At 45.1% G+C, this 22,505-nt stretch overlaps 1 protein-coding gene across 12 annotated transcripts in view; it reads right to left on the bottom strand.

Annotated features, from left to right (window-relative positions):
• The window catches only part of APBB2 (amyloid beta precursor protein binding family B member 2), a 333,398-nt gene that overhangs the window by 91,826 nt on the left and 219,067 nt on the right, over nt 1-22,505 (bottom strand). For 11 of the 12 annotated variants that reach the window (XM_064487170.1, XM_064487174.1, XM_064487137.1 and 8 more), the window contains 4 exons: nt 15,305-15,513; nt 6,796-6,858; nt 6,371-6,456; nt 6,219-6,279 (listed from right to left, as the gene is read on the bottom strand). In XM_064487170.1, coding sequence (XP_064343240.1) covers nt 6,219-6,279; nt 6,371-6,456; nt 6,796-6,858; nt 15,305-15,513 — 419 coding nt within the window. The remainder of the gene's footprint in view (nt 1-6,218; nt 6,280-6,370; nt 6,457-6,795; nt 6,859-15,304; nt 15,514-22,505) is intronic. The other variant, XM_064487197.1, reaches the window with a different exon arrangement.

Below are 22,505 nucleotides of genomic sequence, written 5' to 3'. Positions count from 1 at the left end.
CCAGCTCTCTCTCTCCAGCCCTGCCTCCAACTACTCTTTCTTTCCTTCTCCAGATTTGGAGGCAGATGAGACTGAACTATTTCATCTCCAGATGCCACAGATCAGGACTATTACTTTCATTTCAGATCTGAAAATTTCTCAGAACCAGAAGTAACTTCTGAGATGACAGCACATTCATTTTACAGAGGAGGAAGCTGCAATCCAGAGAATTTAATGCTTTGGGACAATATAATCTTCCTTGCCCCATTCCTTTATGGTGGGTTTCAAAGAACAGTGTTCTAAAAGCAGTTCTAATTACTTCTCCTCACAAATATCCTCAAAATGATTTGTTATGCACTCAGAGAAGACAGGAGGATGGGGTGGGTGGTCAGTGATCCAGGAGATCCACCTTTGAATAACACCTCCACCACTAATTGTGTGGCCCTAGGAAAGCTGTATAGTCAGATTTTTCTGAGAGTCACTTTTTCACCTGTAAAGGAGGCCTATTAGTCATCTTTAATGTCACCTCTAGCTATAAGCAATTCAATGATTCCAAATGAAATACCCATTTCTTTAAAGATGTAATTTTAATATTGTCCACAAGATGGCAGAACGCCTCCTTTACGGAAGTTGGAGCACAGTGACACAAAGGAAAGAACTCTTAGGAATTAGTACATATTTATCAAAGCATTATGTTTTCCGCAATTTAATTATAACTGGCTTTTATTGTAGTGTTTATCATTCAAATCAAGCATTTGGCCAGCAATAAGCCACATGCCATGAGGAAAGGAAAGTTTTAAAGAGCTGAGTTAGGATGTTAAGAATGAGTGCAGAGGGCAGACTGCAAAATCCTAGGAATTTGGAAGTGCCCACCCGTGACAAGAAACTGCCTTCTTGACAAGTAAAGCACACATGGCAATGATCTACAAAAGGTTTGGATGTACATTTTAAAAACATTTTCACGTGGAAAAGTGACATAAAATAGACAAAGAGAAAAAAATTACTTAGAAAAATATTTTGTTTTGAATTAAAAGATGCAGAGGGACTAAACACAATTGGGTGTCCTGAATTAGATCCTGGAACAGAAAAAGGACCTGGAAGAACAACTGGTAAAATCAGAATAAAGTGTTAACAGTTTCGTAGCACTGTTAATTTTTCAGTTTTGACAAAGGCACTGTGGTTATGTAAGACAGGACCCTGGGAGAAGCATAGTAAGAGTCTAACGGGTAACAGGTATACAGGAACTCTCTGTGCTATCTTTGCAACTTTTCTGTAAATCTAACATTATTCCAAAATAAAATTTTTATTTTAAAAATGCATAGGAAAATAAAGAGGAAGAAACCAGCCCAGAAAGGATAGAAACACAGAGTTTCATAATAAACACAGGGTTTTGTAACTAACACACCAAATGTCCTGTCTTGATGATAATTTAAGAGGAGAATGTTTTAAAGTAGGAGGTAGTAGCTCACATGCAATAAAACTAAGGTGAATGAACAAGAATGAAAAAGCCTAGAGAGCAGTGGGCAGGGGACAAAGGTGTGCCCTAGGATATTACTGACGGAATTATGTACAGCCGGAGCCCTTCTGGAAAGCAATTTTGCAATAAGTGACAGAAGCCATAAGCCGATAGCCCTTGACCTGGTAATTCCAGTTTTAGCAACCTGTACCAAAGCAATAATTTAAAAGAAAAAAAAAAGCCATCTACTTTTATGAAGTTGTAGCTCTGCTCTGCAGTACCAGAAATTGTTCCTATGGTCACTGGGTGTCTAGACAGATTATGGTGCTATTAATTAAGTGGACTACTATAATGGAATGAAGAATGGCAAATCTGAGCATTGTGGAAAGGAACACGTAAAACAACTTTTTAAAGAGTTCAGTATATGCAATGTAGTATCCTAGGTTGGGTTCTGGAACAGAAAAAGGACATCAGTGGAAAAATGTGAATGAAGCCTGTTTTAGTAGTTAATAATATGGTATCAACACTAACTTCTTAATTTGGATATTTGTCCACGATTATGAAGACATTATAACTGAAAGATAGGTGAAGGGTATGTGGGAATTCAATCTTTGTGACTTTTCTATAAATCTATAATTATTTTAAAATAAAAAGTTAAAGAGCTCTCAGCATTATGTACAAACTCAAATGTACATACTGCAATCAAATAAAAAATATTTACTGTATAAAAATTAGGCAGGCTCAAAAAACACTGTCAGAATTATAAAAATATCTTGCTCTTTGCTCATTTATGCGTCTACTTAGATGTTTCACTGAATGACTGATAATCAAGATGCTCCGACTCAGAGTGTCCATAGAGGATTCCTGTATCCACATCCTGAGAGTCTAAAAGATGACTTTCATCTGTTCAGCATGTAAGTTTCATTTAGGGAGCAAGGAAGACATTTTCCATAACAATCTTTCTAATAATCATTCCTCAGGGACAATATTTAGAATTCCATCGTACATGAAACTAAATATTACTTTCCTAAAAAAAGGATATCTCTGCTTGTATGGGTGGCACTCAGTTCCCAGGTCCTTCGCAAAATAACAGAATGGAAAGGGTTAACTAAAGATAACCTTTAGCTCCTTAGATCTGTGTGAAGCTTGCACATCTGGGAATCTAGATCTTGCCTGTTCTCCCTCTTTGGGTGCCCCAGGCAGCATTTAACAGGTGAGGAGTGACTAAGGGGGTAGATGGGAGGGGCCAGAGGGCGGTGGTGATGGGGCACCCCTCCAAAGTGGCCTCATCCAAGTCAGCTCTAAACCAATGGACTTCCTCCAAATTTGTAAAACATAATTCGTTTAGTGTCGCTGGATTTTGAAACAGCTATCATTTGGCAGGATCATCCTGGCCTTTCCTGCAGGGTTTCCCTTGGCTCTCTTCCATTGGAGGGGTGGGAGGAGACACCCTGCATCCAGAGAAGCACAGTGAGACGCCTCAAATTCCTCAAAGGGATGCCCTCTGCGTGGAGCACCTATACCGTGCGGCTCTGCTGATCACCAGCCACACGGATGAGCTCCACTCCAGCCCCAACCTCCTCCTGCTCTGACCCAGCTGTTATTGTAAGCCTGGTGGAAATTACACCACTGAGGGATGGTCTGAAAAAACCTGCGGCCCATCCACTCCACTCCTAGAGTCCAGAGTTCATCTCTGCCTCAAGCCAGACCAGAAAGCTGGTCCACATTGTCACAGTCCTCCACCACTTTACTTGAAATGGGTTTGTCCTTTGCTTCCAGTAAATAATGCTATGAAATGCCAGCTGGCAAAATCCAAGTTTCTATGTATCTATATATACTTAGAGTACTGTTGAGGACGCTGATCACATTATTGGATGGCAGTCCTTTAACGAAGCTCCAAGTGAGACTTTTCTTTGGACAGTCTAATGAGCAGAGGCTCTGGAGCCAAACAGCCTAGATTCAAATCCTGACTCTACTGTTTAACTAGAGAAGTGTTGAAGTGTTGAAGTCTCCATGCCTCAGTTTCCTCATCTGCAGTATGGAGATAATGATACTCAGCCCCCTGAATTTTCATGAGGATAAAGGTCAACAGCAATGAAGTCTTTAGGAGCATGCTTGGCAAAAAGTTAGCACTCCATAAATACTCATTATTATCGTGATTTTATAATGGGGCACTAGCAAAACCGTTACGTCCCACGAGGAACTGAGATGCTTTTGCCTTACGCACAGAGTGATTCACAAAAAGCAGGGTCCTGAAGTCCTTTCCCCTCCCGACAGACGTGGGCTCCTCAAGGGTGACAGTGACTTTCCGTAGCATGGGGGACCTTCAGAATCTAGGGTGGGGCGAGGGTAGTAAAAAGCACATGTGGTTTGGGTAAGTCCTTTTAAGATCTGAAGATACCTTTACGGGGATTTGTGCCATTCACCGTAAGAATTCTCAATGTAAATAATCACCAGGAGGCACAAAAATAAACCCAAAGGTTGGTTTTCGTAACTGTGATGAGTCCTGTGATCTAAAAAGCTATGTTTGTCCCTTTCCCCCAGTCCACTCAGTCCTAACTCAGTCTACTGTCCCAGTACAGACAGATGCACTGCTTATTCCCTTACACTTACTGTGCCTTTTAAAGAAAGTATTTGTTCTTTCTTATACGTCTCCTCAGATCTTTTATGGACCAAAGTAGGATATAAAAGACATAATACAATACATGTGCTTTTTTGTTTAGAACTAAGTACAACTTCAGTAACTTAGGAGAAAGCTGAGCTTCCTTATTAACAGGAACAAGTTCCTAACAGGTGCTGGAACAGACAGGCTGGTAACAGAACAGTGGCAGATCAAGAGTTCAGTAAGCAAGACAACTGGGAGGAAAAGAGAGAAAGTGCCATCTTAGGTGACAGCTCAACCAGGCCTCCTCTTCCTGCCCCCAATTCCATCTCCACGCCAGGCATCACCCGTCAGTTCCACACTGGGCTTTACAGACGCGTGCGCACTCAGCCCTTACAGGTGGAGAAGGACGGCGGGGCTACTCACCCCTCCTCCTGCAGCCTTTGCTGGTAGCCCTTGTAAAACACCTGGTAGCAAAGCCGATTATTCACAGCCTGCCTTCCTGTTTTACTGCATCCCTTCCTTTTCCTGCCGTAAAATTTATCTTTAAAGGCCAGCGTGTCAGCAGCAGCCCAGGAACTTGTTTAGAACATCGCTGGCTCGTCACCCGCTCAAGCTGTGCTCAGAATGAAGCCGAGGAGACTAGCAGCAGCCCCGGATTCCTGCAGAACCCATGGCGAGATGGCAGCTTCCAGCCAAGGAGCCGAGGTTTTGAACCTGCACAGTACTCCCCACTTAACCACTGCTCCAGGAACCTGTTTGCTGTCTTACTCATAGACACAGAACTGCTTTGGGATCCAGAAAAGCATCTAGGTCCAGCTACATAAATCGCAAATGAAAATGAAACATGCAAAATGAAAATGCTGGGCCCCCTGTTCAAAAGGCGGGGGCCGAGGTGAGGAGTAAAAGTTGTAAAAAGTATTCAGACATGAAGTTTTTCCTCCCTTCTGCACTCTCTCAGCTTCTCACGGTGCTTTCTGTTTGTTATTTAATGTCGTGCTACCTCGGGCGTGGGGTTACTTGTAGGGTGAGCGCGGGCCGTCACAGGCTGCCCACCCTCACAGGCCATCACCTGCTGGGCCGACACACCATGCCCTGGCCAGGGGTGGAGAGACTGAGCCAGGAATCCCCCTCACTTTCCCCGGACCCACTCCCCCAGCCCACAGCAAACGGGGGACCCTCGAGTGTACTGTAACACCTGTGCCAGGACACACTAGGGACCTGGACTGGGAGTGCACAAGGCCCCACTGAGTCACCCACTGAACACAGCGCTGTACAGTAGCCAAGCGGGGCAGGCCACCACTCTGCCCCTTCCCAAGACACCATGGAGTTTGTGTGCCTGCCACCAACTCTCCCCAGGCCAGCACCTGGGCCCCTAGAAGGGTGGAAGGCAACACTCATTGCTGGGTCAGGGCAGGGACGGGGAGATTGGCAGGGCCTGAGGTGCCAAGGAGCAGGGGAACAGACACCCTGGGGAGGTGGTGAGGTGACAGGACTGTGCACAAGCCAAGGCTCCAACCCCTGAGCACACTCCATGCCCCACTGGACTTCACTCACAGAACACAAAGTCAAAGATAAAATTGTTAAGAACATCCAGAGAGCAACAGCACAGCGTTAACGCCGGGACCCGATTCTCAGCGCGGGGCTCTGTGCGCCTGTACTGGCCGCACACCCGTCACGCTGGCCCTGCTGCTTCCCCACCAGAAGTCCAGAGCAAAAGCCACTCTCACTTTCCATCAGAAAACAGGCCTGTGTTTATAACACGGATGGCAAGGAGCTTCCACTTTGCACAGGTGTGAGGCTGCCCTGGAGGAGGTGGGAGTGAGGGGTCTGGACCACCTGTTCAACCACCCCTCCCTCAGCCTTGCAAGGCAGAGCCTGGCTTATCTTCAAAGGCTTCTGAAGCCCACCTCGAACAATAATTTCAACTTACCACACTACAAAGATCTGACGTAGTGAGAGACAGGCAGAGCTGTGATGATTACAGAAATCTTCCCAAACCTAACTTGGCTGAGAAATTTACTTTAAGTGCTGGGGAGATTAGCAACAAGAGAGGACTAAGGGGTAATTCCTTATTAAGCGGCTCTGGGTTGATGGTTTGTAAAAACAGGGCTGTCATCCAAAGTCATTATTTTAATGCAAGAACATAACCTGGTCACTGAAAGCAAATTTCTTACAAACCTTGGCTTCTGGGTCACTGTTGATACTACAAGAATCATCGTCGTCAGCATGTGGGGCATTTCTAGAAAGAAAAACAGAAAATTGGACTTAGAATTCTGCAAACTCCAGCTGCACAAAGCCACACGTTACGGCAGGTCCTTCCAATGTCCTACCTGAGTTTCAAGGACGCATAGCGTAGTGTTGCTCCTTCAAATTCTTTTAAACTGGGGTCCGGGTTGACTGTGGCTGCATGCAAATCCTAGAGGAAAAGAGACCCTGTTAATGTACAAAGGGGGAGGGCCCATTACATGGGCTCAAATATCAAAGGGGAGAGCAGTCCTCCCGGCACGAGGCAGAGTGTATGTGAGCTTAGGCAGAAAAAGGCATGCGTGGGCTGCTGATGCTGGCTCGGTGCACTGAAGTCATTCACAATGGGAGACATCAAAACAGGTGACATGTGTGAGCCCCACAGCCCGAGCCAGAAGCCCCGTCACTCCGTCCCTGCAGGACGCATGGTATTCACAAAGAAGGAGATGCAGCCACAGCCATGCAAAAAGGACCAAATAGTAAATGTGCTAGAATCCAACAATATACTTGCCTTCCAAATGTCACTATTAATCTTTCCCCCATTCAGAACAGCAAAATCACTCCATGGCTGTTTCTAGACATACAATTATTCACATAGGAAAAAAGCACATTGATTTAAAAAAAAAAAAAAAAGAAAGAAAATAATAAAAGGATAGGAAAGGAAAGGAAAAAAGAAAAAAACACACACAAGACACTGTTGTTAGCATTGATATTCACAGGATGGGTTAGGGAACAAGTTCACGCTAACGGCAACGTGCGGGCTCCCTCTTCCTAGACCTAGATTATCACTGAGGACTAGGGCAGGAGGAAAGAGAGGGCCCTTTAATTACTTACCAAAACAAATGGCTGAACGTTATTACCAGACAGTGAAGTTACTTTCTAAATGTGGACTTAAAGCATATAGTACGTGTCCATGTGTTAAATGCCCAGCATACCTAATTCCATAGGAACATTTTCTCTTCCATTAACCAAAAAGAATGGAATTCCCATTGAGGTGGAGATGGAACTAGGGATGATGCTTGTTCACGTGCTGGTTGGAAACTAGAGAACGTCTGTGGTGAAGGGTATAAAAAAACTGGGGGCCAAATTTTTTTCACTTATAAGAGAAAAGGACAATGAAGGAGAAAGAGGGTAAAGAACCCAGTCGGACCTCGACATCTTGCCGAGACTTAATTAAATAAAAAATAGCTCTCGACAATCAAATGTAAATTCCTCTCGTTCATAAAATGCTTTACTTCCTTGCCACCCAAGCATCCTCACAGATTAATATTCGATCACCAAAATGTTCTTCTAAACATGGTTACAGAGCAAAGCACGACTCCGTGCCTCGCTGGGAGACCTCTTGCACTAGACTTCTGAATCTAAACTCCCTCCCTCTCTTCACCTGGGACAACATGGAAACATTTTTTTTCTTTCCATTATATTGACCGAATATTCAAATATTATTCATGTGACATTTGGGGAAATAAATGATACTAATAAAACACTCAGCCACATCCTATGATTCTGTCCCACTGATTTGTCAGGCTAATCTCTTTGCTTGGATGATCAACAAGGGAAACTTTTGAACTAAGGAACTTTTCAAGTAAAATTCTTTGAAAATGAGAAGGGAGTACTGACCCATAACCTCTGCACACAACTAAGACAGTTGTAAAGGCCCTCAAAGCAGAGGCAGCTAAGTTCAAATGTCCCAGGTGCTGAAACATGGGTTTCTTTGGCTCTGTAGGACCCTCTGTGGGCAGAGTCACTGCAAATTTGGACCCACTGTCACTACTGCACAGTTGGTGCCACTGCTGCTTTCCTTTTTGGAGTCGGGACCCAACCTGCAGTTTTTTCCAAAGAAAATAGAATTTAGACCACTGTGTTTATTATTTTTTTTCAGTCTCTTTTACTGTGCACAAGAGCAGGAAAGCTGCCCAGCCCCTCACCTCTCTCCTCAAAGCCCAAACGCAGTGTTCAGTTTTCACTGCGGAGAAAATCAGTATCACCGGAGAACCTAACCTGTCGGCTGAGGGGCCTGTGAGCCCCGTGAAACGGGTGTGGGCTTTGTGTGTGTGCGTGTCTCTTCCTGGGGAGATGGTCCCCAGCTCTTCTCATATTTTCAGGAGGGCCAGTGACCAAAAAAGGTTTAGAGTCATCATCGTAGGGGGATTAATAAGCGCTCATGCTAAGGACCTGAAACACCAAGTACACAATCAAATTTTAAGCTAAAATTTCTTCTTGAAAAAGAAAACAAGCCTGCTTGGCCCCAAACTGTCATCACTGTTAACACGTGAGCGATACTTGGTTTTCGTTTAGGTTTTACTTTGAAAATGTAATCTGAATTAGGAAGACTCAAGACAATTGTGTTCTCACGGAGAAATTTTTTTAAAAGTGTGCATGTTTGACAAAAGGAATCTGAAATCAGAACAGCTACCCAAAAGACACTGTGTTGGGATTACAGAGAGGGAAAGAAAAGCCTTTTTTAAAACGAATATTCAGAAAAGGTTTTGGCATTTAATGAAACACTTCTCTGTATGTGTGTGTTTTAATTTTTTTTATGTATTTACTCTTTGGACATAGAGGTCCCTGTGAAGTCACCACTGATTACATTTCTAAGAACCTAGGCTCTCACTCTATGGAGACATGGGTCAGCTGGCAAACCTCCAACAATCACGTTACAGATTTAAATAAACAAAGCGCCCTATGCAGTGATTTTGCGAAACTTTAACGTAACAAGAGTATTCCTAAGGAAACCCTTTAGCATAAAACTCCTTTAGCATAAAACTCGAGCAAGGAAAAAGGGAAACTAGCATTACATGCTCTGACCAGGCCAAAGACCTTTTTCTCCCTCCTATATTTAAAATTTTCCTTGACATCAGGGATGAAGAACTTTCTCCTCCATATGAATGACCATAATTTTTCTTTTTAAAAATCAAGGGCAATCAAGGACAAGAACTATTTGTTTTAAATTTTAAGAACAATATATTCTCTTCATCTCTGTTTTTTTTTTAATTTAAGAAAAGAGAATACAACATTTTAGCTAATAACTTTTTTTAAAAAAAGAAACCAACAGAGATGCTTTGGTTCTACAGAAAGTCTGTAGTCTGCTTGGCGGGAGTGAGCAATGAACAAAGAGACAAAAGGAAGACAATAAAAGGGGAGAAGGCAGGTGGAGCAACGTGCCTCAGAGAAGACAGACAGAGAGAGAGAAAGGGCAGTAAAGGAAGCACAGAGCGCATCTTCCATGAGCAACAACCCCCCGAGTGGGAATCTCTCAGGCAGCGCAGCTGAAGCCTTGCACAGTCGAGGGCTGCTGGTGTCAGACTGACAGCTGGTGCCTGTCTTGACCTTGGCCGGGCTGCAGCACCCCTTACCCCGATGGCAGTGATCGCGCTCAGGTCCGGGAGAGCCCTGGAGCCTCAGCTCCTCAGAGACACTGGGGACAGACCCAGCCTGGAGCACGGCACCCTCCATGATCACACGGGTGGACCCACAAAGGGAATCTGACTCTATGACCTTGACTACTGAGTTGTCTTCTTCCATATTTCTCTTCTGGGATCTTGGAAAGCAATTCCACAAATCAAACAAAAACGACGTACTGTCCTTCTGCTGGAACAAAGCTAATACTAGAGTTGCTCCTTTGACAATGCCAACAGGGTGTTCTTTGGAGGATGGGGTCTGAGGGGGTGAGAAGGTCCCTAGAGGCGCAAGGGAGTCTCTAAGAAGTGGTACCAAAATGCAAACTGGAGAGCAAGAGTGGACGATTGAATGTGCTGAGAGCTGGGCAGAGAGGAAGCCCAGGAACATTCCTCAGGGGTGTCGACGGAAGCTGTGATCACATCACCTCTGTGGGCTCCTCCGAGGTTCTCAAGCTAACAGCCCGCGGGGAGGCTCGGGTTCAAATCCTGCCTCTGTGCTCATCTGCTCTGTGAACTCACTTCCTGATATATCAGACAGGGCTAAGAAGGCTTCCCTGAGCGTGGACTGAGTGAGGTCAAGAACGCAGCCCAGGGACTGGAAGCCCGAGGGGGTCCCGGGAATGGCAGGGTCCTCATCCGCTGCTCTTTCCAAGGAGAAAACAAACAAGGGCATTCGTAAGCATAAAAAGTTTGAGGGCCTACGGACAACAAAAGGGTTATGAATTATGCTTCTTAATCCTCTTTTGTCCAGACTTAAGCCTTGGAATGTGTGGCCGTGATGATAAATGGCAGAGCACCTGGAATTCTGGAATTCCAAGGAAGAGGCCAGTGTTAATGAGCACTGAACTCATATGTATGTGTATTTCTTCCTTCTTTTAAAATTGCTTTCTGTGTTTTGTTGGCTGCAACACGATCAGGACAGAGTTACGGTTTATCAATCAAACACAATTCAGAGAAATTAAAAAAAAAAACTAACTAGAAAACAGACTGACAAATGTTTGTGCGATTAAATCGGTCTCTGTGAGCAGCAGTACGACTTAGAAACTGTAACCTAGAGGAGAATCCGGGGCCCTGGGGCCCTGTGCCGGCTCTGCTGCTACACCAAGTCAACTCAGAGCTCCCTCAGCTACGAAGCTGGTCTAGTCCTTCATTCAGCAAACATTTAATGAACTTCGCCACATACCAGGCACTGCGCCAGGTGCTGAGGACACAAGATGAGGGGGACAGGTCCTGCCCCACCCAGGAGGGAGACTGGTATGCTACAAGTAAGAATACTACAAAGAGATTCTATGGAATAAAGACTGACGGGCTTTCAAAGCAGAGGGGCGAGAATAGTAATTCCCAGGAGATGCTAGGATGAGGCCAAAGAATTTAAGAAAAGGTGGCATATAAATTACAGGGAGACTACACTCACTAGAAGGCCAGCTCTTGTACTAACTCAACACAGAATCACCTGCAAGGCTTATGACAATAAAGGCAGATTCCCAGGCCCCACCCTTAGAGAGTCTAGCTCAGTGGCCTGGGGTGGGACCAAGGAATCAGCATGTTCTACAAGCCTCAGAAGTCATCCTGGCCACAGTCCTTGGCTCATGGGCTGAGAAATACCATTCAATGATCAATGGTCAATGATCAGTACAGAAAGGCTTCTCAAAGGTTCTTGCCAGCTCTAAAATGTCATGATTACTTGATTAGGTCAAGAAATTCAGAAAATTGATGACAGATGGGTCCCTTTATGCTGTCATCTTATCTCTACATGTATATGAAAATCCACAGAATCTAATGTAATCCATGGGATTTTGCCCCTCCTAAGGAGAGAGCTGCTCAGGTCCCTCCCTCCCAGACTCTAGGAACAATGCAGCAAGAACAGAGTAAACCGTGATCAAGAAGAGACCACAGTCCTGAGAAAAAGACCCTCCCTTGCTTTGACCCACTCCCCACTCCGACACCCAAACTCTCTTAAGGAACCTGGAAACGCCTTCAGCTGGAAAAATTCCAAGTAAGACTTGTCTATGAGCCAACAGTTATCCATTAAAACATTTTGTGTAGCTCCCTCTTCTCTCTAAAATTCAACGTCCAAATAATTTGGAACAAATTGATGGGCTGGGGGAGACCATCACGTGCCAAATTTTAGCAGCAAATGCTTCCCGGCCAGTTTATAAACTTTCAAAAATACTGCTGGCGTACACAGAGGAAACATCACGCGTCGTGCTTAACACTTCCCTGGTGAACTTTGGAATGTGCGATATAAAATCTTCAAACTGTAAGGAAGCCTGCAGTCTCAAACTTTTGTGCAGCTGAGTCAACAGATTTGGCACTTTTTTATTTGATTTTTTTTTTTAAAGCCAGCTCAGGATAAGGCTAAACAAAATATGCGTTTACACGACATATTACAAGTTTATTCTCGCCCTTAACGTTTTGCTTTCTCTCATGTTTCCAAACTAGTCGAAATATATTCTGTTCAGGGATCAGAGAAATGGCATCAGATTAATAATCATTTCTCTTCAACTGTTATTAGCACTTGAGACAAGGTTATTAAGAGAAGTCATTTTGTAGAAGGCTCTGAGTATGACACAGCCCTCCCCTGGAGTGAGATGAAGAGACTGGAGGCCCTCCAAGCCCCCAATACACACGTAGTGAAGCTTGGGCTAGGGGTGGGGGTCAGCAGACCTCCATTCAAGCTCGACTCCCAGGGACACTCTGTGTCTCAGTGTCATCAAATGCAAGATGGGAATGAGAACTTTCGCACAGGCGCACAGGGTTTTATGAGTAAGGAGGGAAGGCATGAAGCTGGCCCTGTAGGCACTCCGTTACCCTTAGTGCCTCTGCTTTAATACCTGTGTCAGCACCTGCACGACCGGGAATGCGGCAGGCTGTCTTTCAAGCCCCACCTCTCTCTTTCCTCTCCTCTCTACCCACCTGCCCATCCCGCTGCTCCTATAATTTTAACTTATTTCCTTTTAAATCCGCTTAGTTCTTTGACTTAGTGTATGGCCTTATGTACAGGGAAGCAAATAACTGAAAGGTTGATCTGAGGAACCCACTGGTTTATTAAAGTGCTTGGATAGGAGTCACTCTCGCTCTGAAACTCCAAAAATGACACATCCGTTAACAAGGTTCTTGGAGAGATGAGGCTGTGTCCAGCACAACGGCTCAGTTAGCAACACAACAGGGGAACGGAACAACACAAGGTGCAAAGTCAGCCAGTGTGGGGGCAGAGGGCAGGAGCCGGAGCTGGAGCCCTGGATGCACGCCCACCCGACACCACGTGCGTGCTGACTCAACGCACTGAGCCCAGTCACCTCTTCTCCTAAATGGGAAATATAACAGCTGTCCTCCCTGCCACATGAGGAGTCTTGAAGGGAGCATGGGAAGTGACATTTACGAAAATACCCTGAAAGCCACAGTAAGGCATGAAGGGCCTGCTGGGAGGCTGAGCGGTGGAGATGTGTGAGGGAGACACTGAACTCCAGGAGAGGAAGTGGGACGGGTGGGTGGTGGGACACAGTCTGAGCCTGGGAATGGGGCCTGGGCAGTGAGTGGGAGGGGGTGGACGCAGGCACAGATGGGGGCCGAACAGGCGATGATGGGCATCAGGGGAAGGCTCAGGGATTTGAAGCGGGCTCTGCTACCTGATTCCCCGCAGGGCAGCAGCCCACCTGTGCTGTGTTCTTCCCAAGACTTCTTGCATAAAACATAAAACAAAAGCCTACCATGTTAATCAAAGCCCAGGGATGCCTTCTTTGGATGTTACCCCACCCACACCTCAGCCTCAAGAGGTGGGCTTTGAGATGAACTTCATTTCTTCCACATACAAGAGATAAGAAGTTCACTGAACAGAAATAGTATCTCAGATCTCCTCATCTCTGGACAAAAAGAAAACAGGCAGACTGAGATCCCAAAGCCAGCGGAGCTGAGTGAGAAGAACTCTGGCCTAGAATTCAGGAGGATGCGGGAACTGTGAGTTCTAGACGCAGTGTGGCTGCCAGACGCTGGCCTCTGTGCCTCGGACTCCCTGTCTGTGAGGGATGGACACTGGTACCCGATGCTCCCTTCCACCCTGGCATTCTCTGGTCGTAGGGCACTCCTGGGGGTGAAGACGGTAAAGGGGTGCAATAGGGGGATGAAGCTCTGGAACAGAGAAGGATTCCAACAGAGACGCCAGGAGCCAAGCTGTACAGGTGAGGAAGAGAGAGGATCTCTGGGCCTTACTGAGGAGAGCACAGGGGCTTCCTGGCCAGCTCGGCTACCGGGAGACCACTCTGCGGTCCAGGGAGAAATGCCAAGAGGCAACTGGGCCGGGATGGAAGAGGTCTGCACTTAACACTAAGCTCCACGAGGAGCAGGGCTGTGTTGTTCACTTTTAGCCTCCAGCACACCTAACACAAGGTGAATAAATGAGTGGAAGGGATTTCCTCAAGGAGTAGGAATATTATATTAATAGGGAGTTATCAAAATTGCCCAGTGATAAGCAAAGTCCTGTGTAGTTCAGTGGAACTGAAGCGCATGTCTGATCATCAGGGCCAAGTACCAACAAACCAAGGCCCTGGTCTGTCAATGGGGGTAAAGCCAGCCCCAACCCATCACTTGAAAGATGGAGGATTTGAGGCCCAGGCAGGGTGAGATGCCAAAGCTCAGGAACAACAAGGATGTGGCTGGAATGTAGGTCTTCCTGCCTCCCAGAGAAGAGCAAGTCAATTAATCGAAGGTGCTGTCTACTTTTAAAGACAGGAAGGGCAATAATGGCTACAAACATGTAGAGAAGCTTTGGGGTAAGAGATACAGTTCAAACTCCTACCATGTCCTCCCAGAAAAAGAAAATGAGTTGCTTAAAGAAGAAAACAGCATGACCAGAAAAGGGCAGAAATGCCTGTGTGTCAGGGATCAAATCTCTTTTCTCCAAAAAAGCCATTACTTAACCGTGACCTTTCCCAACTGTAATTCTCTTGAATATTTTGTTATCAGGATTCACAAAGGTTTGCTGCAGGAATCTCTATTAATAAGTACCATGATGAAAAATTTTAATACCTCAAAATTCTTTGTTTAAACATCAGATTTCTTCCTCAGGGATAGCACAAATGTATGCTGCTCATTATTTCTAAAATAATCTCACTTCTGCTAAATAAACAGATTTTTTAAAATTAGAAATTAAGTATTTAAGGGCTCTCAAGGGTTATTCTGCAGATAGTCTCTCCATGCAATCAAATGAGCTCAAGAATATTAATAAGATATGCAGTAATTATAACACGCCTGGCCAAGAGACGTTCTTCTGTGTGTAAATATTTTATGGAACCAGCACCGTGCAGTGGCACCCACAGAGGAAAGTAGTGCCCCAGGGAGCCCCAGGGAATCTTAACCACTTCTCATTAATCAGCCTCTCTTACTTTCTGTACCTGAAAGGGTACTTCAAGAGACCAAAAGCCATTAAAAAATGAAAACATCCCTGAAAGGTGGTATTAACACTATTCACTAAGAGGAAGCATTTTGGAGGTTTCAAATGCAACATGCATGATAATCAAAAAGCTTACCTTGATGACCTGTTGGGGCAGAAGCAATGAGTCTAAAGAGAAATCACAAGTTACATCCACTCTACTAAGCCATTAAAAAGATACTCCATTTTACCTCGTTCTCCGGGGTGGGAGACGGCGTTACAGAACTAAGTGACCCTTTCCTAGAACCCTGAAGGTCTGCTGGGATGGAGACAGGGCGTTCCCACTGAGTCGTCCCTGTTGGTATGTGCCAGTAGTAGGTCCCAGCAATGTCATTGACTCTTTTCCAGCCAGGTGGCAAATCCGGATCGGTCTGAAAGGAGTGATCACTCCATACATCTACTGGAAAATGGAAAACAAAAGGAAAAAAAAGAGAGAGGGTTTTATTAAAAGAGAAAACAATTACAGTCTTCCAATTTCAGTACCAAACATCAAGAGAATTTTGTAGGCAGATGTGTCCACAGCCCAAATGAGAACTCGAGTCACCCTACAGGTACAAAGTACGGTAAGAGGGACAATGTGGAAAGAAACAAGGGAAGAACTGGAAGGTTGACACCTGAGAATATGGATATAAAGGACCCACTATCAAGTCATCTTACAGCTCCAAGAACCCTATGAATAGGCTAAGATCCCTTAGTCAGAATCAAGTATTTGTAAGATTACACACAAAATCTACTGTATTCCTTTGTAAATTAGTAAGATTTACTGGTTGGTATCATATACCATTCCCACAATGGGTACAACTCTGATTTTTTTTAACTGCTTTCTATAAGTGAGTACTGGATTCCCTCCCACTTGACAATAAACATCTACAAAGTAGTCATGTCTTTTGTAATACTCTAGAATTCTAAATTGCACACAGAAGATTTCCAAGAAAAGCAGGTTGAAAAGTCTTGGAATTCAAGACTCTAGAAACAGGCCAATGATGAAAATACATGAAGGAAGGTAGGTGTGGAATACAGAAGAGAATGGTGGGGACTGTGGCAAACTGGTAAGCACATGCAAAATCCAAAGGCATTTAAATTAAAAAAATAATTTTTTTTAAGCACTGTGTGAGGGGTGCAAATAAAATACATCTGCTGGGCAATTTCAGCCATCCCTGGTCTATATCAATATTTTATTAGTTTACTGGATAACTATTTGCTTTAAAAAAAATCTCATTTTGGGTCTTCTTTGATTGAATATGAAATGGGTTAAAATGCTAGAGACAAGAGGAGAGAGAAGAGAAAGTAAGAAATCCATAGAGAGGGAGGCAGAATGGAGGACTCAGACAGCTGCATCGACATACCTGTGGTAGGAAAATTTGGTAAACTTGTGCTTTAAATCTGGGGATCACTTAATTCTAAAGATTAGGCCCTTTTCTATGTGGTCATTCACCAGAGGCTGGAGCCCTTACAGCAATTCACATGAGAAAGTATGTGGATCTTGCTCTGTGCAAATGTCACTGCATCACATGGGCAGGCGTCACCAAGGCTATTACAGCCGCAGCAAGAAAAAAAGAAACCAAACAAAGAAGTTGATTAAGACTATGGGCACAGATGTGCATTCATGCGGTCGTTTGGCATCCCAGCATTCACTTTTCTCATTTAAATCTGCCAGAAGCAAAACTGCCACTTGCCTCAAATTATGATGGAAATTTCCCCTCCCCCAAGAGGAGATTAAGCATGATTAAATAATTTCAAGATACCCAAAATTTTCAGAAACAACTTGAAACAAACACGTGAATATACTCCTCTGTCCCCTCTCCTTTTTAGGGGCTGAGGGTTGTTCCTGCTGTTATTTTGTTTTCAGTATTTCCACTGGGGTAAAAAAGGCAAAATACACAGTTCTCAGGATTAAGCTGGAGAGAACCCTACCAAGGGTGTTCCCTTGTCCTGTTCCAGTGGCTCACAGACCATGAGCTTGGGCAAGAAACGAAAAGCATGTAAAGAGGCTGCTCGTTACCACTTCTGTGCTTTTTAAGGCCTGAGGGCCTGAATTGACACATTTATTCCAGTTGCCTCTACAGCTGGGACATTAGCCTACATGAAGAGCACATCCCACCATGAGGACAGGAAATCACGGCAGACCGAGGGCAGAGACCACGGTCAGCAGCCTTTGAGGTCAGCTGTCTGAAGTGGTTGAGACGGGCCTTGGGCTGCATGGCAGGAGCTGGGTTGTTCTGCCTTCAACCAAACCCAGACAGTCACTTATATTTGGTTTATATTCTAGTTTCTGCTGAGATTTTGTTGGAATAAAAATTAAAAGGGGGGTTATTCCATTGCTAGAAATTGATGATGATGATGATGATGGAGGAAGTGAGGTGGGCACATCTACAATATTATTAACCGTTCAGAATCACTTGTAGAATCCCTTCCACAGCACCCTACACGGGTTGTAAGGGACGTAAGCCTCGTGAGCGCGAGCAGACATCATGTCTGTCTTGTTCACCATCACAGTCCCAACACCAAGCATGGCAGGTATTCAGTAACAGTGAGCTGGGTGAATGGTGGACAGATGGTAGATCTGGATGGACAGACAGATAACGTAGGTGCAAGAAAAGAAGATAGGAAGGAAGAACAGACAAAGAGGAGGAAGAAATAAGCGAATGAAGTCCTGAATGATGACAATTAAACTTGGCACTCAGTGAAAGAGGAATTCTGAAGAAATCAGCTCTGTGCAGTTTCATAAAACAGAGCAACCTCACCACACCCAGGAATACTAGCTTCTAGTTAAGAGCAGTGTCTATTTCCCCTGTAGGTGTATGTGAATGTTCTTATGGACAAAAAGAAACACTAATATAATATGATAAATTCCAAAGGATCCTGGGCTGGAGTTGAGATTTTGTTTCTTTTTTTTTTATTGATAGGTTCCATGGAATAGTAAGAAATATGCCTTCTGAGGTGTCTCAGTGTCATTACACTTCATTTTGTTTCATCTTTATAGCCCCAATTTGCTTTCTTTTCCTAAATGAAACTATGTGCACACTATTTAAGTGTACGTAATAAGTACCCTGGACTTTACTCAACAGGTCAGTGGTTTTCAAATGTTTTCAAATTGGGGACAAAGACAGGTGGAATTCCAGGCCCATCCAGAGCCTCTTATCCATAGTGGTACTACTTTTACCTGTTTTAAATATTGATCTTGTGTGTATGATTCTCCTTGAAAACAGAGATCCGTTGTTTTTTGTTTTTAAAATTTTGCTTAAAATAACGATTTGGAACCATAGCTAAGGCAAGAGCATAGCAGGACCAAGACATCTAAACGCCAAGAAGCTGCTTCTGCCATAGGGATTGTTCAAAATGTTGCAGAGCAGCTTAAAATGGTTGCCCTCAAATGGGGACCAGAGCGGACAAGGCATGAAGGAGGACATGCAGACTGTGACACGCTCAGGGAACTCTGTCAACACCAGGTGATTAGAGGAGAAAGTTCCAACTCCCTTTGATCCTCAGAAAATTACTTAGGGAAGCTTTGCTGGAAACGTCGGAGCTGAGGCTACGGAAAGGAAAGGGGGGCTGGCAGTTTCACTGTCCTCCTGATTCTCAGCAGTTTTCTCAAACTGAGTGTCTATCATGCACCCCTCCTTGTCAGATCTGCTCAGTGTCCTGAAATCACAACATGGTGTTCTGAGATTTCAGCGGGAATAGCCTGATATTCCACACCGCAGAACTCCTTTCTTTCTGGGTGAGTCACTTTGCCACAGTAACCTGGGGCGGTTCCATTCGGCACTGGAGAGCGTAAAGCAAACCACAGTATTCCATCTCAGAGTCGCCCAACCTAAGGACTGGAACTCAGACCAACTGTGGGGTTACAGAAGAGTTAAAGCGGAGAAATCTGCAGAAAGGCTGCAGAAGATGTTTGAATAGTCCAGTGAGAGTAGAAATGAGGGGAGTCAGCAAAGATGCTAGAGATGGCATCATGCAGCCGGGCACAGAAACCGGGAGGGTCAACTCTGTGCGGGGCCGTCCCATCTTGACTGAGCCACTCACTAAGTAAATGGCCTTGAACAAGTTACTCAGCCTCTTTGGGCTTCAGATGCTTATCGGTAAAAGAGGGATCAAAACAGTAACTACCTGGCTGAGGAGTGTGTACAACACTCAGAATAAAGGCTGGCATGTAACAGGCATGTTCACTACACAAATGTTCACTGTCACTGCTTTTGCTATTATCATTATTACTACATATTACAGGTCTCCAAAGCCAAAAATATAATGATATATTAAGGTCACTAAAGCCACCCAAAAGAAAATATTGTCATACGTCCAAAGGAAAATGCTCACTACAGAACGTATGGGAGTAACTGATCACCATGGCTGAAAGAATGAGGATAAAAGAAGCTAATCTGACGGTGACTCTGTCCCTGGAGAAGAAGGTCAACCAGACTCCCTGAGCAGGGCTGGACTCCAAGAACCTGAGGAGGCCAGACAAGACCAGATTCTACATGCCTTGCTGGGCTTCTTCCAGTCAAGCACCATGCCCTGAATCCCGTGCCTCTGTTTCACAGAAGCCTTCTCTTTCTCCAAGTGTATGTTATGTCTGTCTGTCTCTCCATGAATGTGGAAGTAAAAAAATAAATATTTCATAATTTTTAAAATAAAGATGTCTCCTATCGTCTATTTTGAAGCACATTTGCTAAAGGTTTCTGAGGTTTCTCTCAAACACAAGACATCCCCAAATGAATACAGTTGTATCTGTAATGATTCTTGAGTTTTTCCCCCCACTGTGGGTCTGGGGCCTTCATCAGGGAAAAAAAAAAAGTATAGCATGTCTTCACATCCACCACCACATCAGCGGCTCACATCAATCCCAGCCAGAAGGCAAGGGGTGGGGAGGAAATATTAACAAGTCGGGACAAGAATCTGGGCCTTTCAAGGCTCACACCCAGGTTCCATTAATGCAGCCATGTGTTTCTCAGGAGGGTAACAATGATACTGGTGGTAACAGTAAAAGTAACAGGGATGCTGGCGCTGACTGTGGGCTGAATTACCTAGCTCCTTATTGTTTCTTTTTTATTTAGTTAGTTTTTGAAGAATTTTAAAATTACTTTTATGTACAGAAAACTCAACAGCGTACACCCAGCCAGTTTGGTGGCCAGTTTTTTGTCCTTATTGCTTCTTTATCGCAGGAGCTCGTGGAGTGGCCACTGCTGCCCTGTGAAGGACATACTAGTGTCATTCCGTTTCTCAGGCTCGGAGAGGACAGCCATTTGGTTTAAAGCCAAGGGAGTAAACTATATCCCTACGTAGAAATGGGTGTTACTTTTTCAGAGACCTGAGGAAAATCAGTATGGACAGTTTGGGGGAATTTAGAAGGTGAATAAATAAGGGTAGAAACAAAAGAAAGAACACAATGGCTTCAAGTCTGAGGCGATGAGACCAGCCAGTTGACCTAACCAAGGTGGAAAGCTGGTAGGTGTGGGCACCAAGATTCACCCTGAGCTCTATCTGGGTACATCAATGCAAGGACACTTCCAATGTGGGCTTTGCACAGGGTCCTTCTTTCTGTGCCTCCCTCCCTAAATCTGCATCCAGTAACCCAGGCAGCCACTGCAGTGGGTCCACATACCTGCAGCCCCTCCGATTAGAAGCCTGAGGATCAAATTCTACCCCCAGGCACACTGAGGAGACTAAGATGTACCTAATTCTCCCTCCTCCCTTCCCTATAGAATCTCACACTTAAGGAGCTTTATGATCATCCTACCAAAGCCGCTGTCACGGTGGGGAGAGGGGACACGGATCAGCAGGAGGAGCAGAAAGCTATAGGTATCCTTTCTAAGTGGCTCTGTGGCCCTTCGTTGTTTGCAGTTTTGTTCTGGAAGCAGGGCCTGGAAGTCAGAGTGTAAAAATAGCAAGGCTGAGAGCCCCAGAAAGTCCCTCTTATGCTGGGAGCCTCTTGGGCCAAGAGCAATACTTGGCGGAGGAACAAGGAGACCATCTGTGAGCAGCAAGGACCCGCCCCTTCCAGCGCCTCAGGCCCAGTGCCACTGGCCTGGCTGCACCCCTGCAAGTTCACTCTGCTCTCCTCCCGGGTGGGGTCTGCATGAGGGAAGCCTGCCTCCAATCACCCTCTCCCCTGCGCTCACTTGCAGGAACCAAAGCGTCAAATGAAAACAAATCAGCATCTAACAGCAGCTGGAAATTCCCTTCCTGCTCTGGAGGCCACAGGAAGGAGGAATGGCTGAGCTGCGATTCTAAATTTGGCAACGTCTGCGTCTGCAGTGCAGAGCACAAAAGGTCTCCCTCTGGTACTCCAAACGGCACTCGCTCCTTCCCCGACTTTTGTGCGCCCAGTGCCTTCCGTGTGCGAGGCACGGGACGAGGAGCTGCGGGGAAGAGGACACAGATCAGCTCATTCAACAAATATTTCCTGTCTACTCTGTGCCAGGCGTTGTTCTAGGGCTTGGGGTGCAGAGGTCATCAGATAGACTTGGACCCTGCATCCGTGACCCACCCCACTTCCCCGGGGCTGTGGTTCTCAAGCGTCACAGTCACCTGCAGAACCTGCTAGAACACAAATCGCTGGGCACCACCCCCAGAGCTTCTGACTCAGTTGGTCTGGGGTGGGGCCTGAGAAGCTGCATTTCTAACAAACAGTTCCCAGGTGTTGCTGATTTCATGCTGCTGGTTTTAGGACCATACTTTTAAGAACCACTGGCCTAGGGAAACAGAAAAGGTCATCATTCTTTCCCACCAGACACCATCTAACTATTGGCTCTGCAGAATAAAAAATGTGAATTATATTCAATCATTCATCCACTTACTCATCCATTCTTTAGTACTGAGGGCCTCCTATGAGTGCCAAGTACCATTTTAGAAGCTGAGAACACAGTAATGAATAAAAGAGGCATTTTAGGTGGTGGGATCAATTGTGTCTGGGGAGGCGGTGGGCTATTTGGATAGGCTGGTCTGAGGCAGAAGCAATGTCACCTTGAACTAGAAGGGGCTGCCTTTGGGAAGAGACAAGGGAACAGCATTCCTGGAACAGCATGTGCAGAGGCCAAGTGGTAGGAAAGAGCCTGTCATGTCATTACAACAGGAAGTCACCTGAATGAGAGGTGAGTGGTCTCGGATAAGATTTAGGGCCACAAGGGCTCAGGATTCACCCCCTCTGCAAGGGAAAACTCTTGAAGCTCTTGTGAGGTCTGTGTTTTCAAAATCAGAAGAGGAATCTGCACAATGCTCCCATTCTTCAAGAAGAAAAACCTCTTCCGAAGTCTTAGCTGCAGCTGCTGCTGGCTACTCTTTTGAGCAGTATTATTCCTGAGGGAGGCAGACGCCTTAATCCAAACTAGCTGAATTTAAAACGCTTTAAGACTAGCTTTAAAACACTTTCTGTGAGCACTGGTGATCTGCTTC

This window comes from Camelus dromedarius, chromosome 1 (genome assembly GCF_036321535.1).
Source record: "Camelus dromedarius isolate mCamDro1 chromosome 1, mCamDro1.pat, whole genome shotgun sequence".
Classification (NCBI taxonomy): Eukaryota; Metazoa; Chordata; class Mammalia; order Artiodactyla; family Camelidae; genus Camelus; species Camelus dromedarius.
Note: the sequence above shows the minus strand (reverse complement) of the source record. Positions and strands in the feature narration are given on the sequence as shown.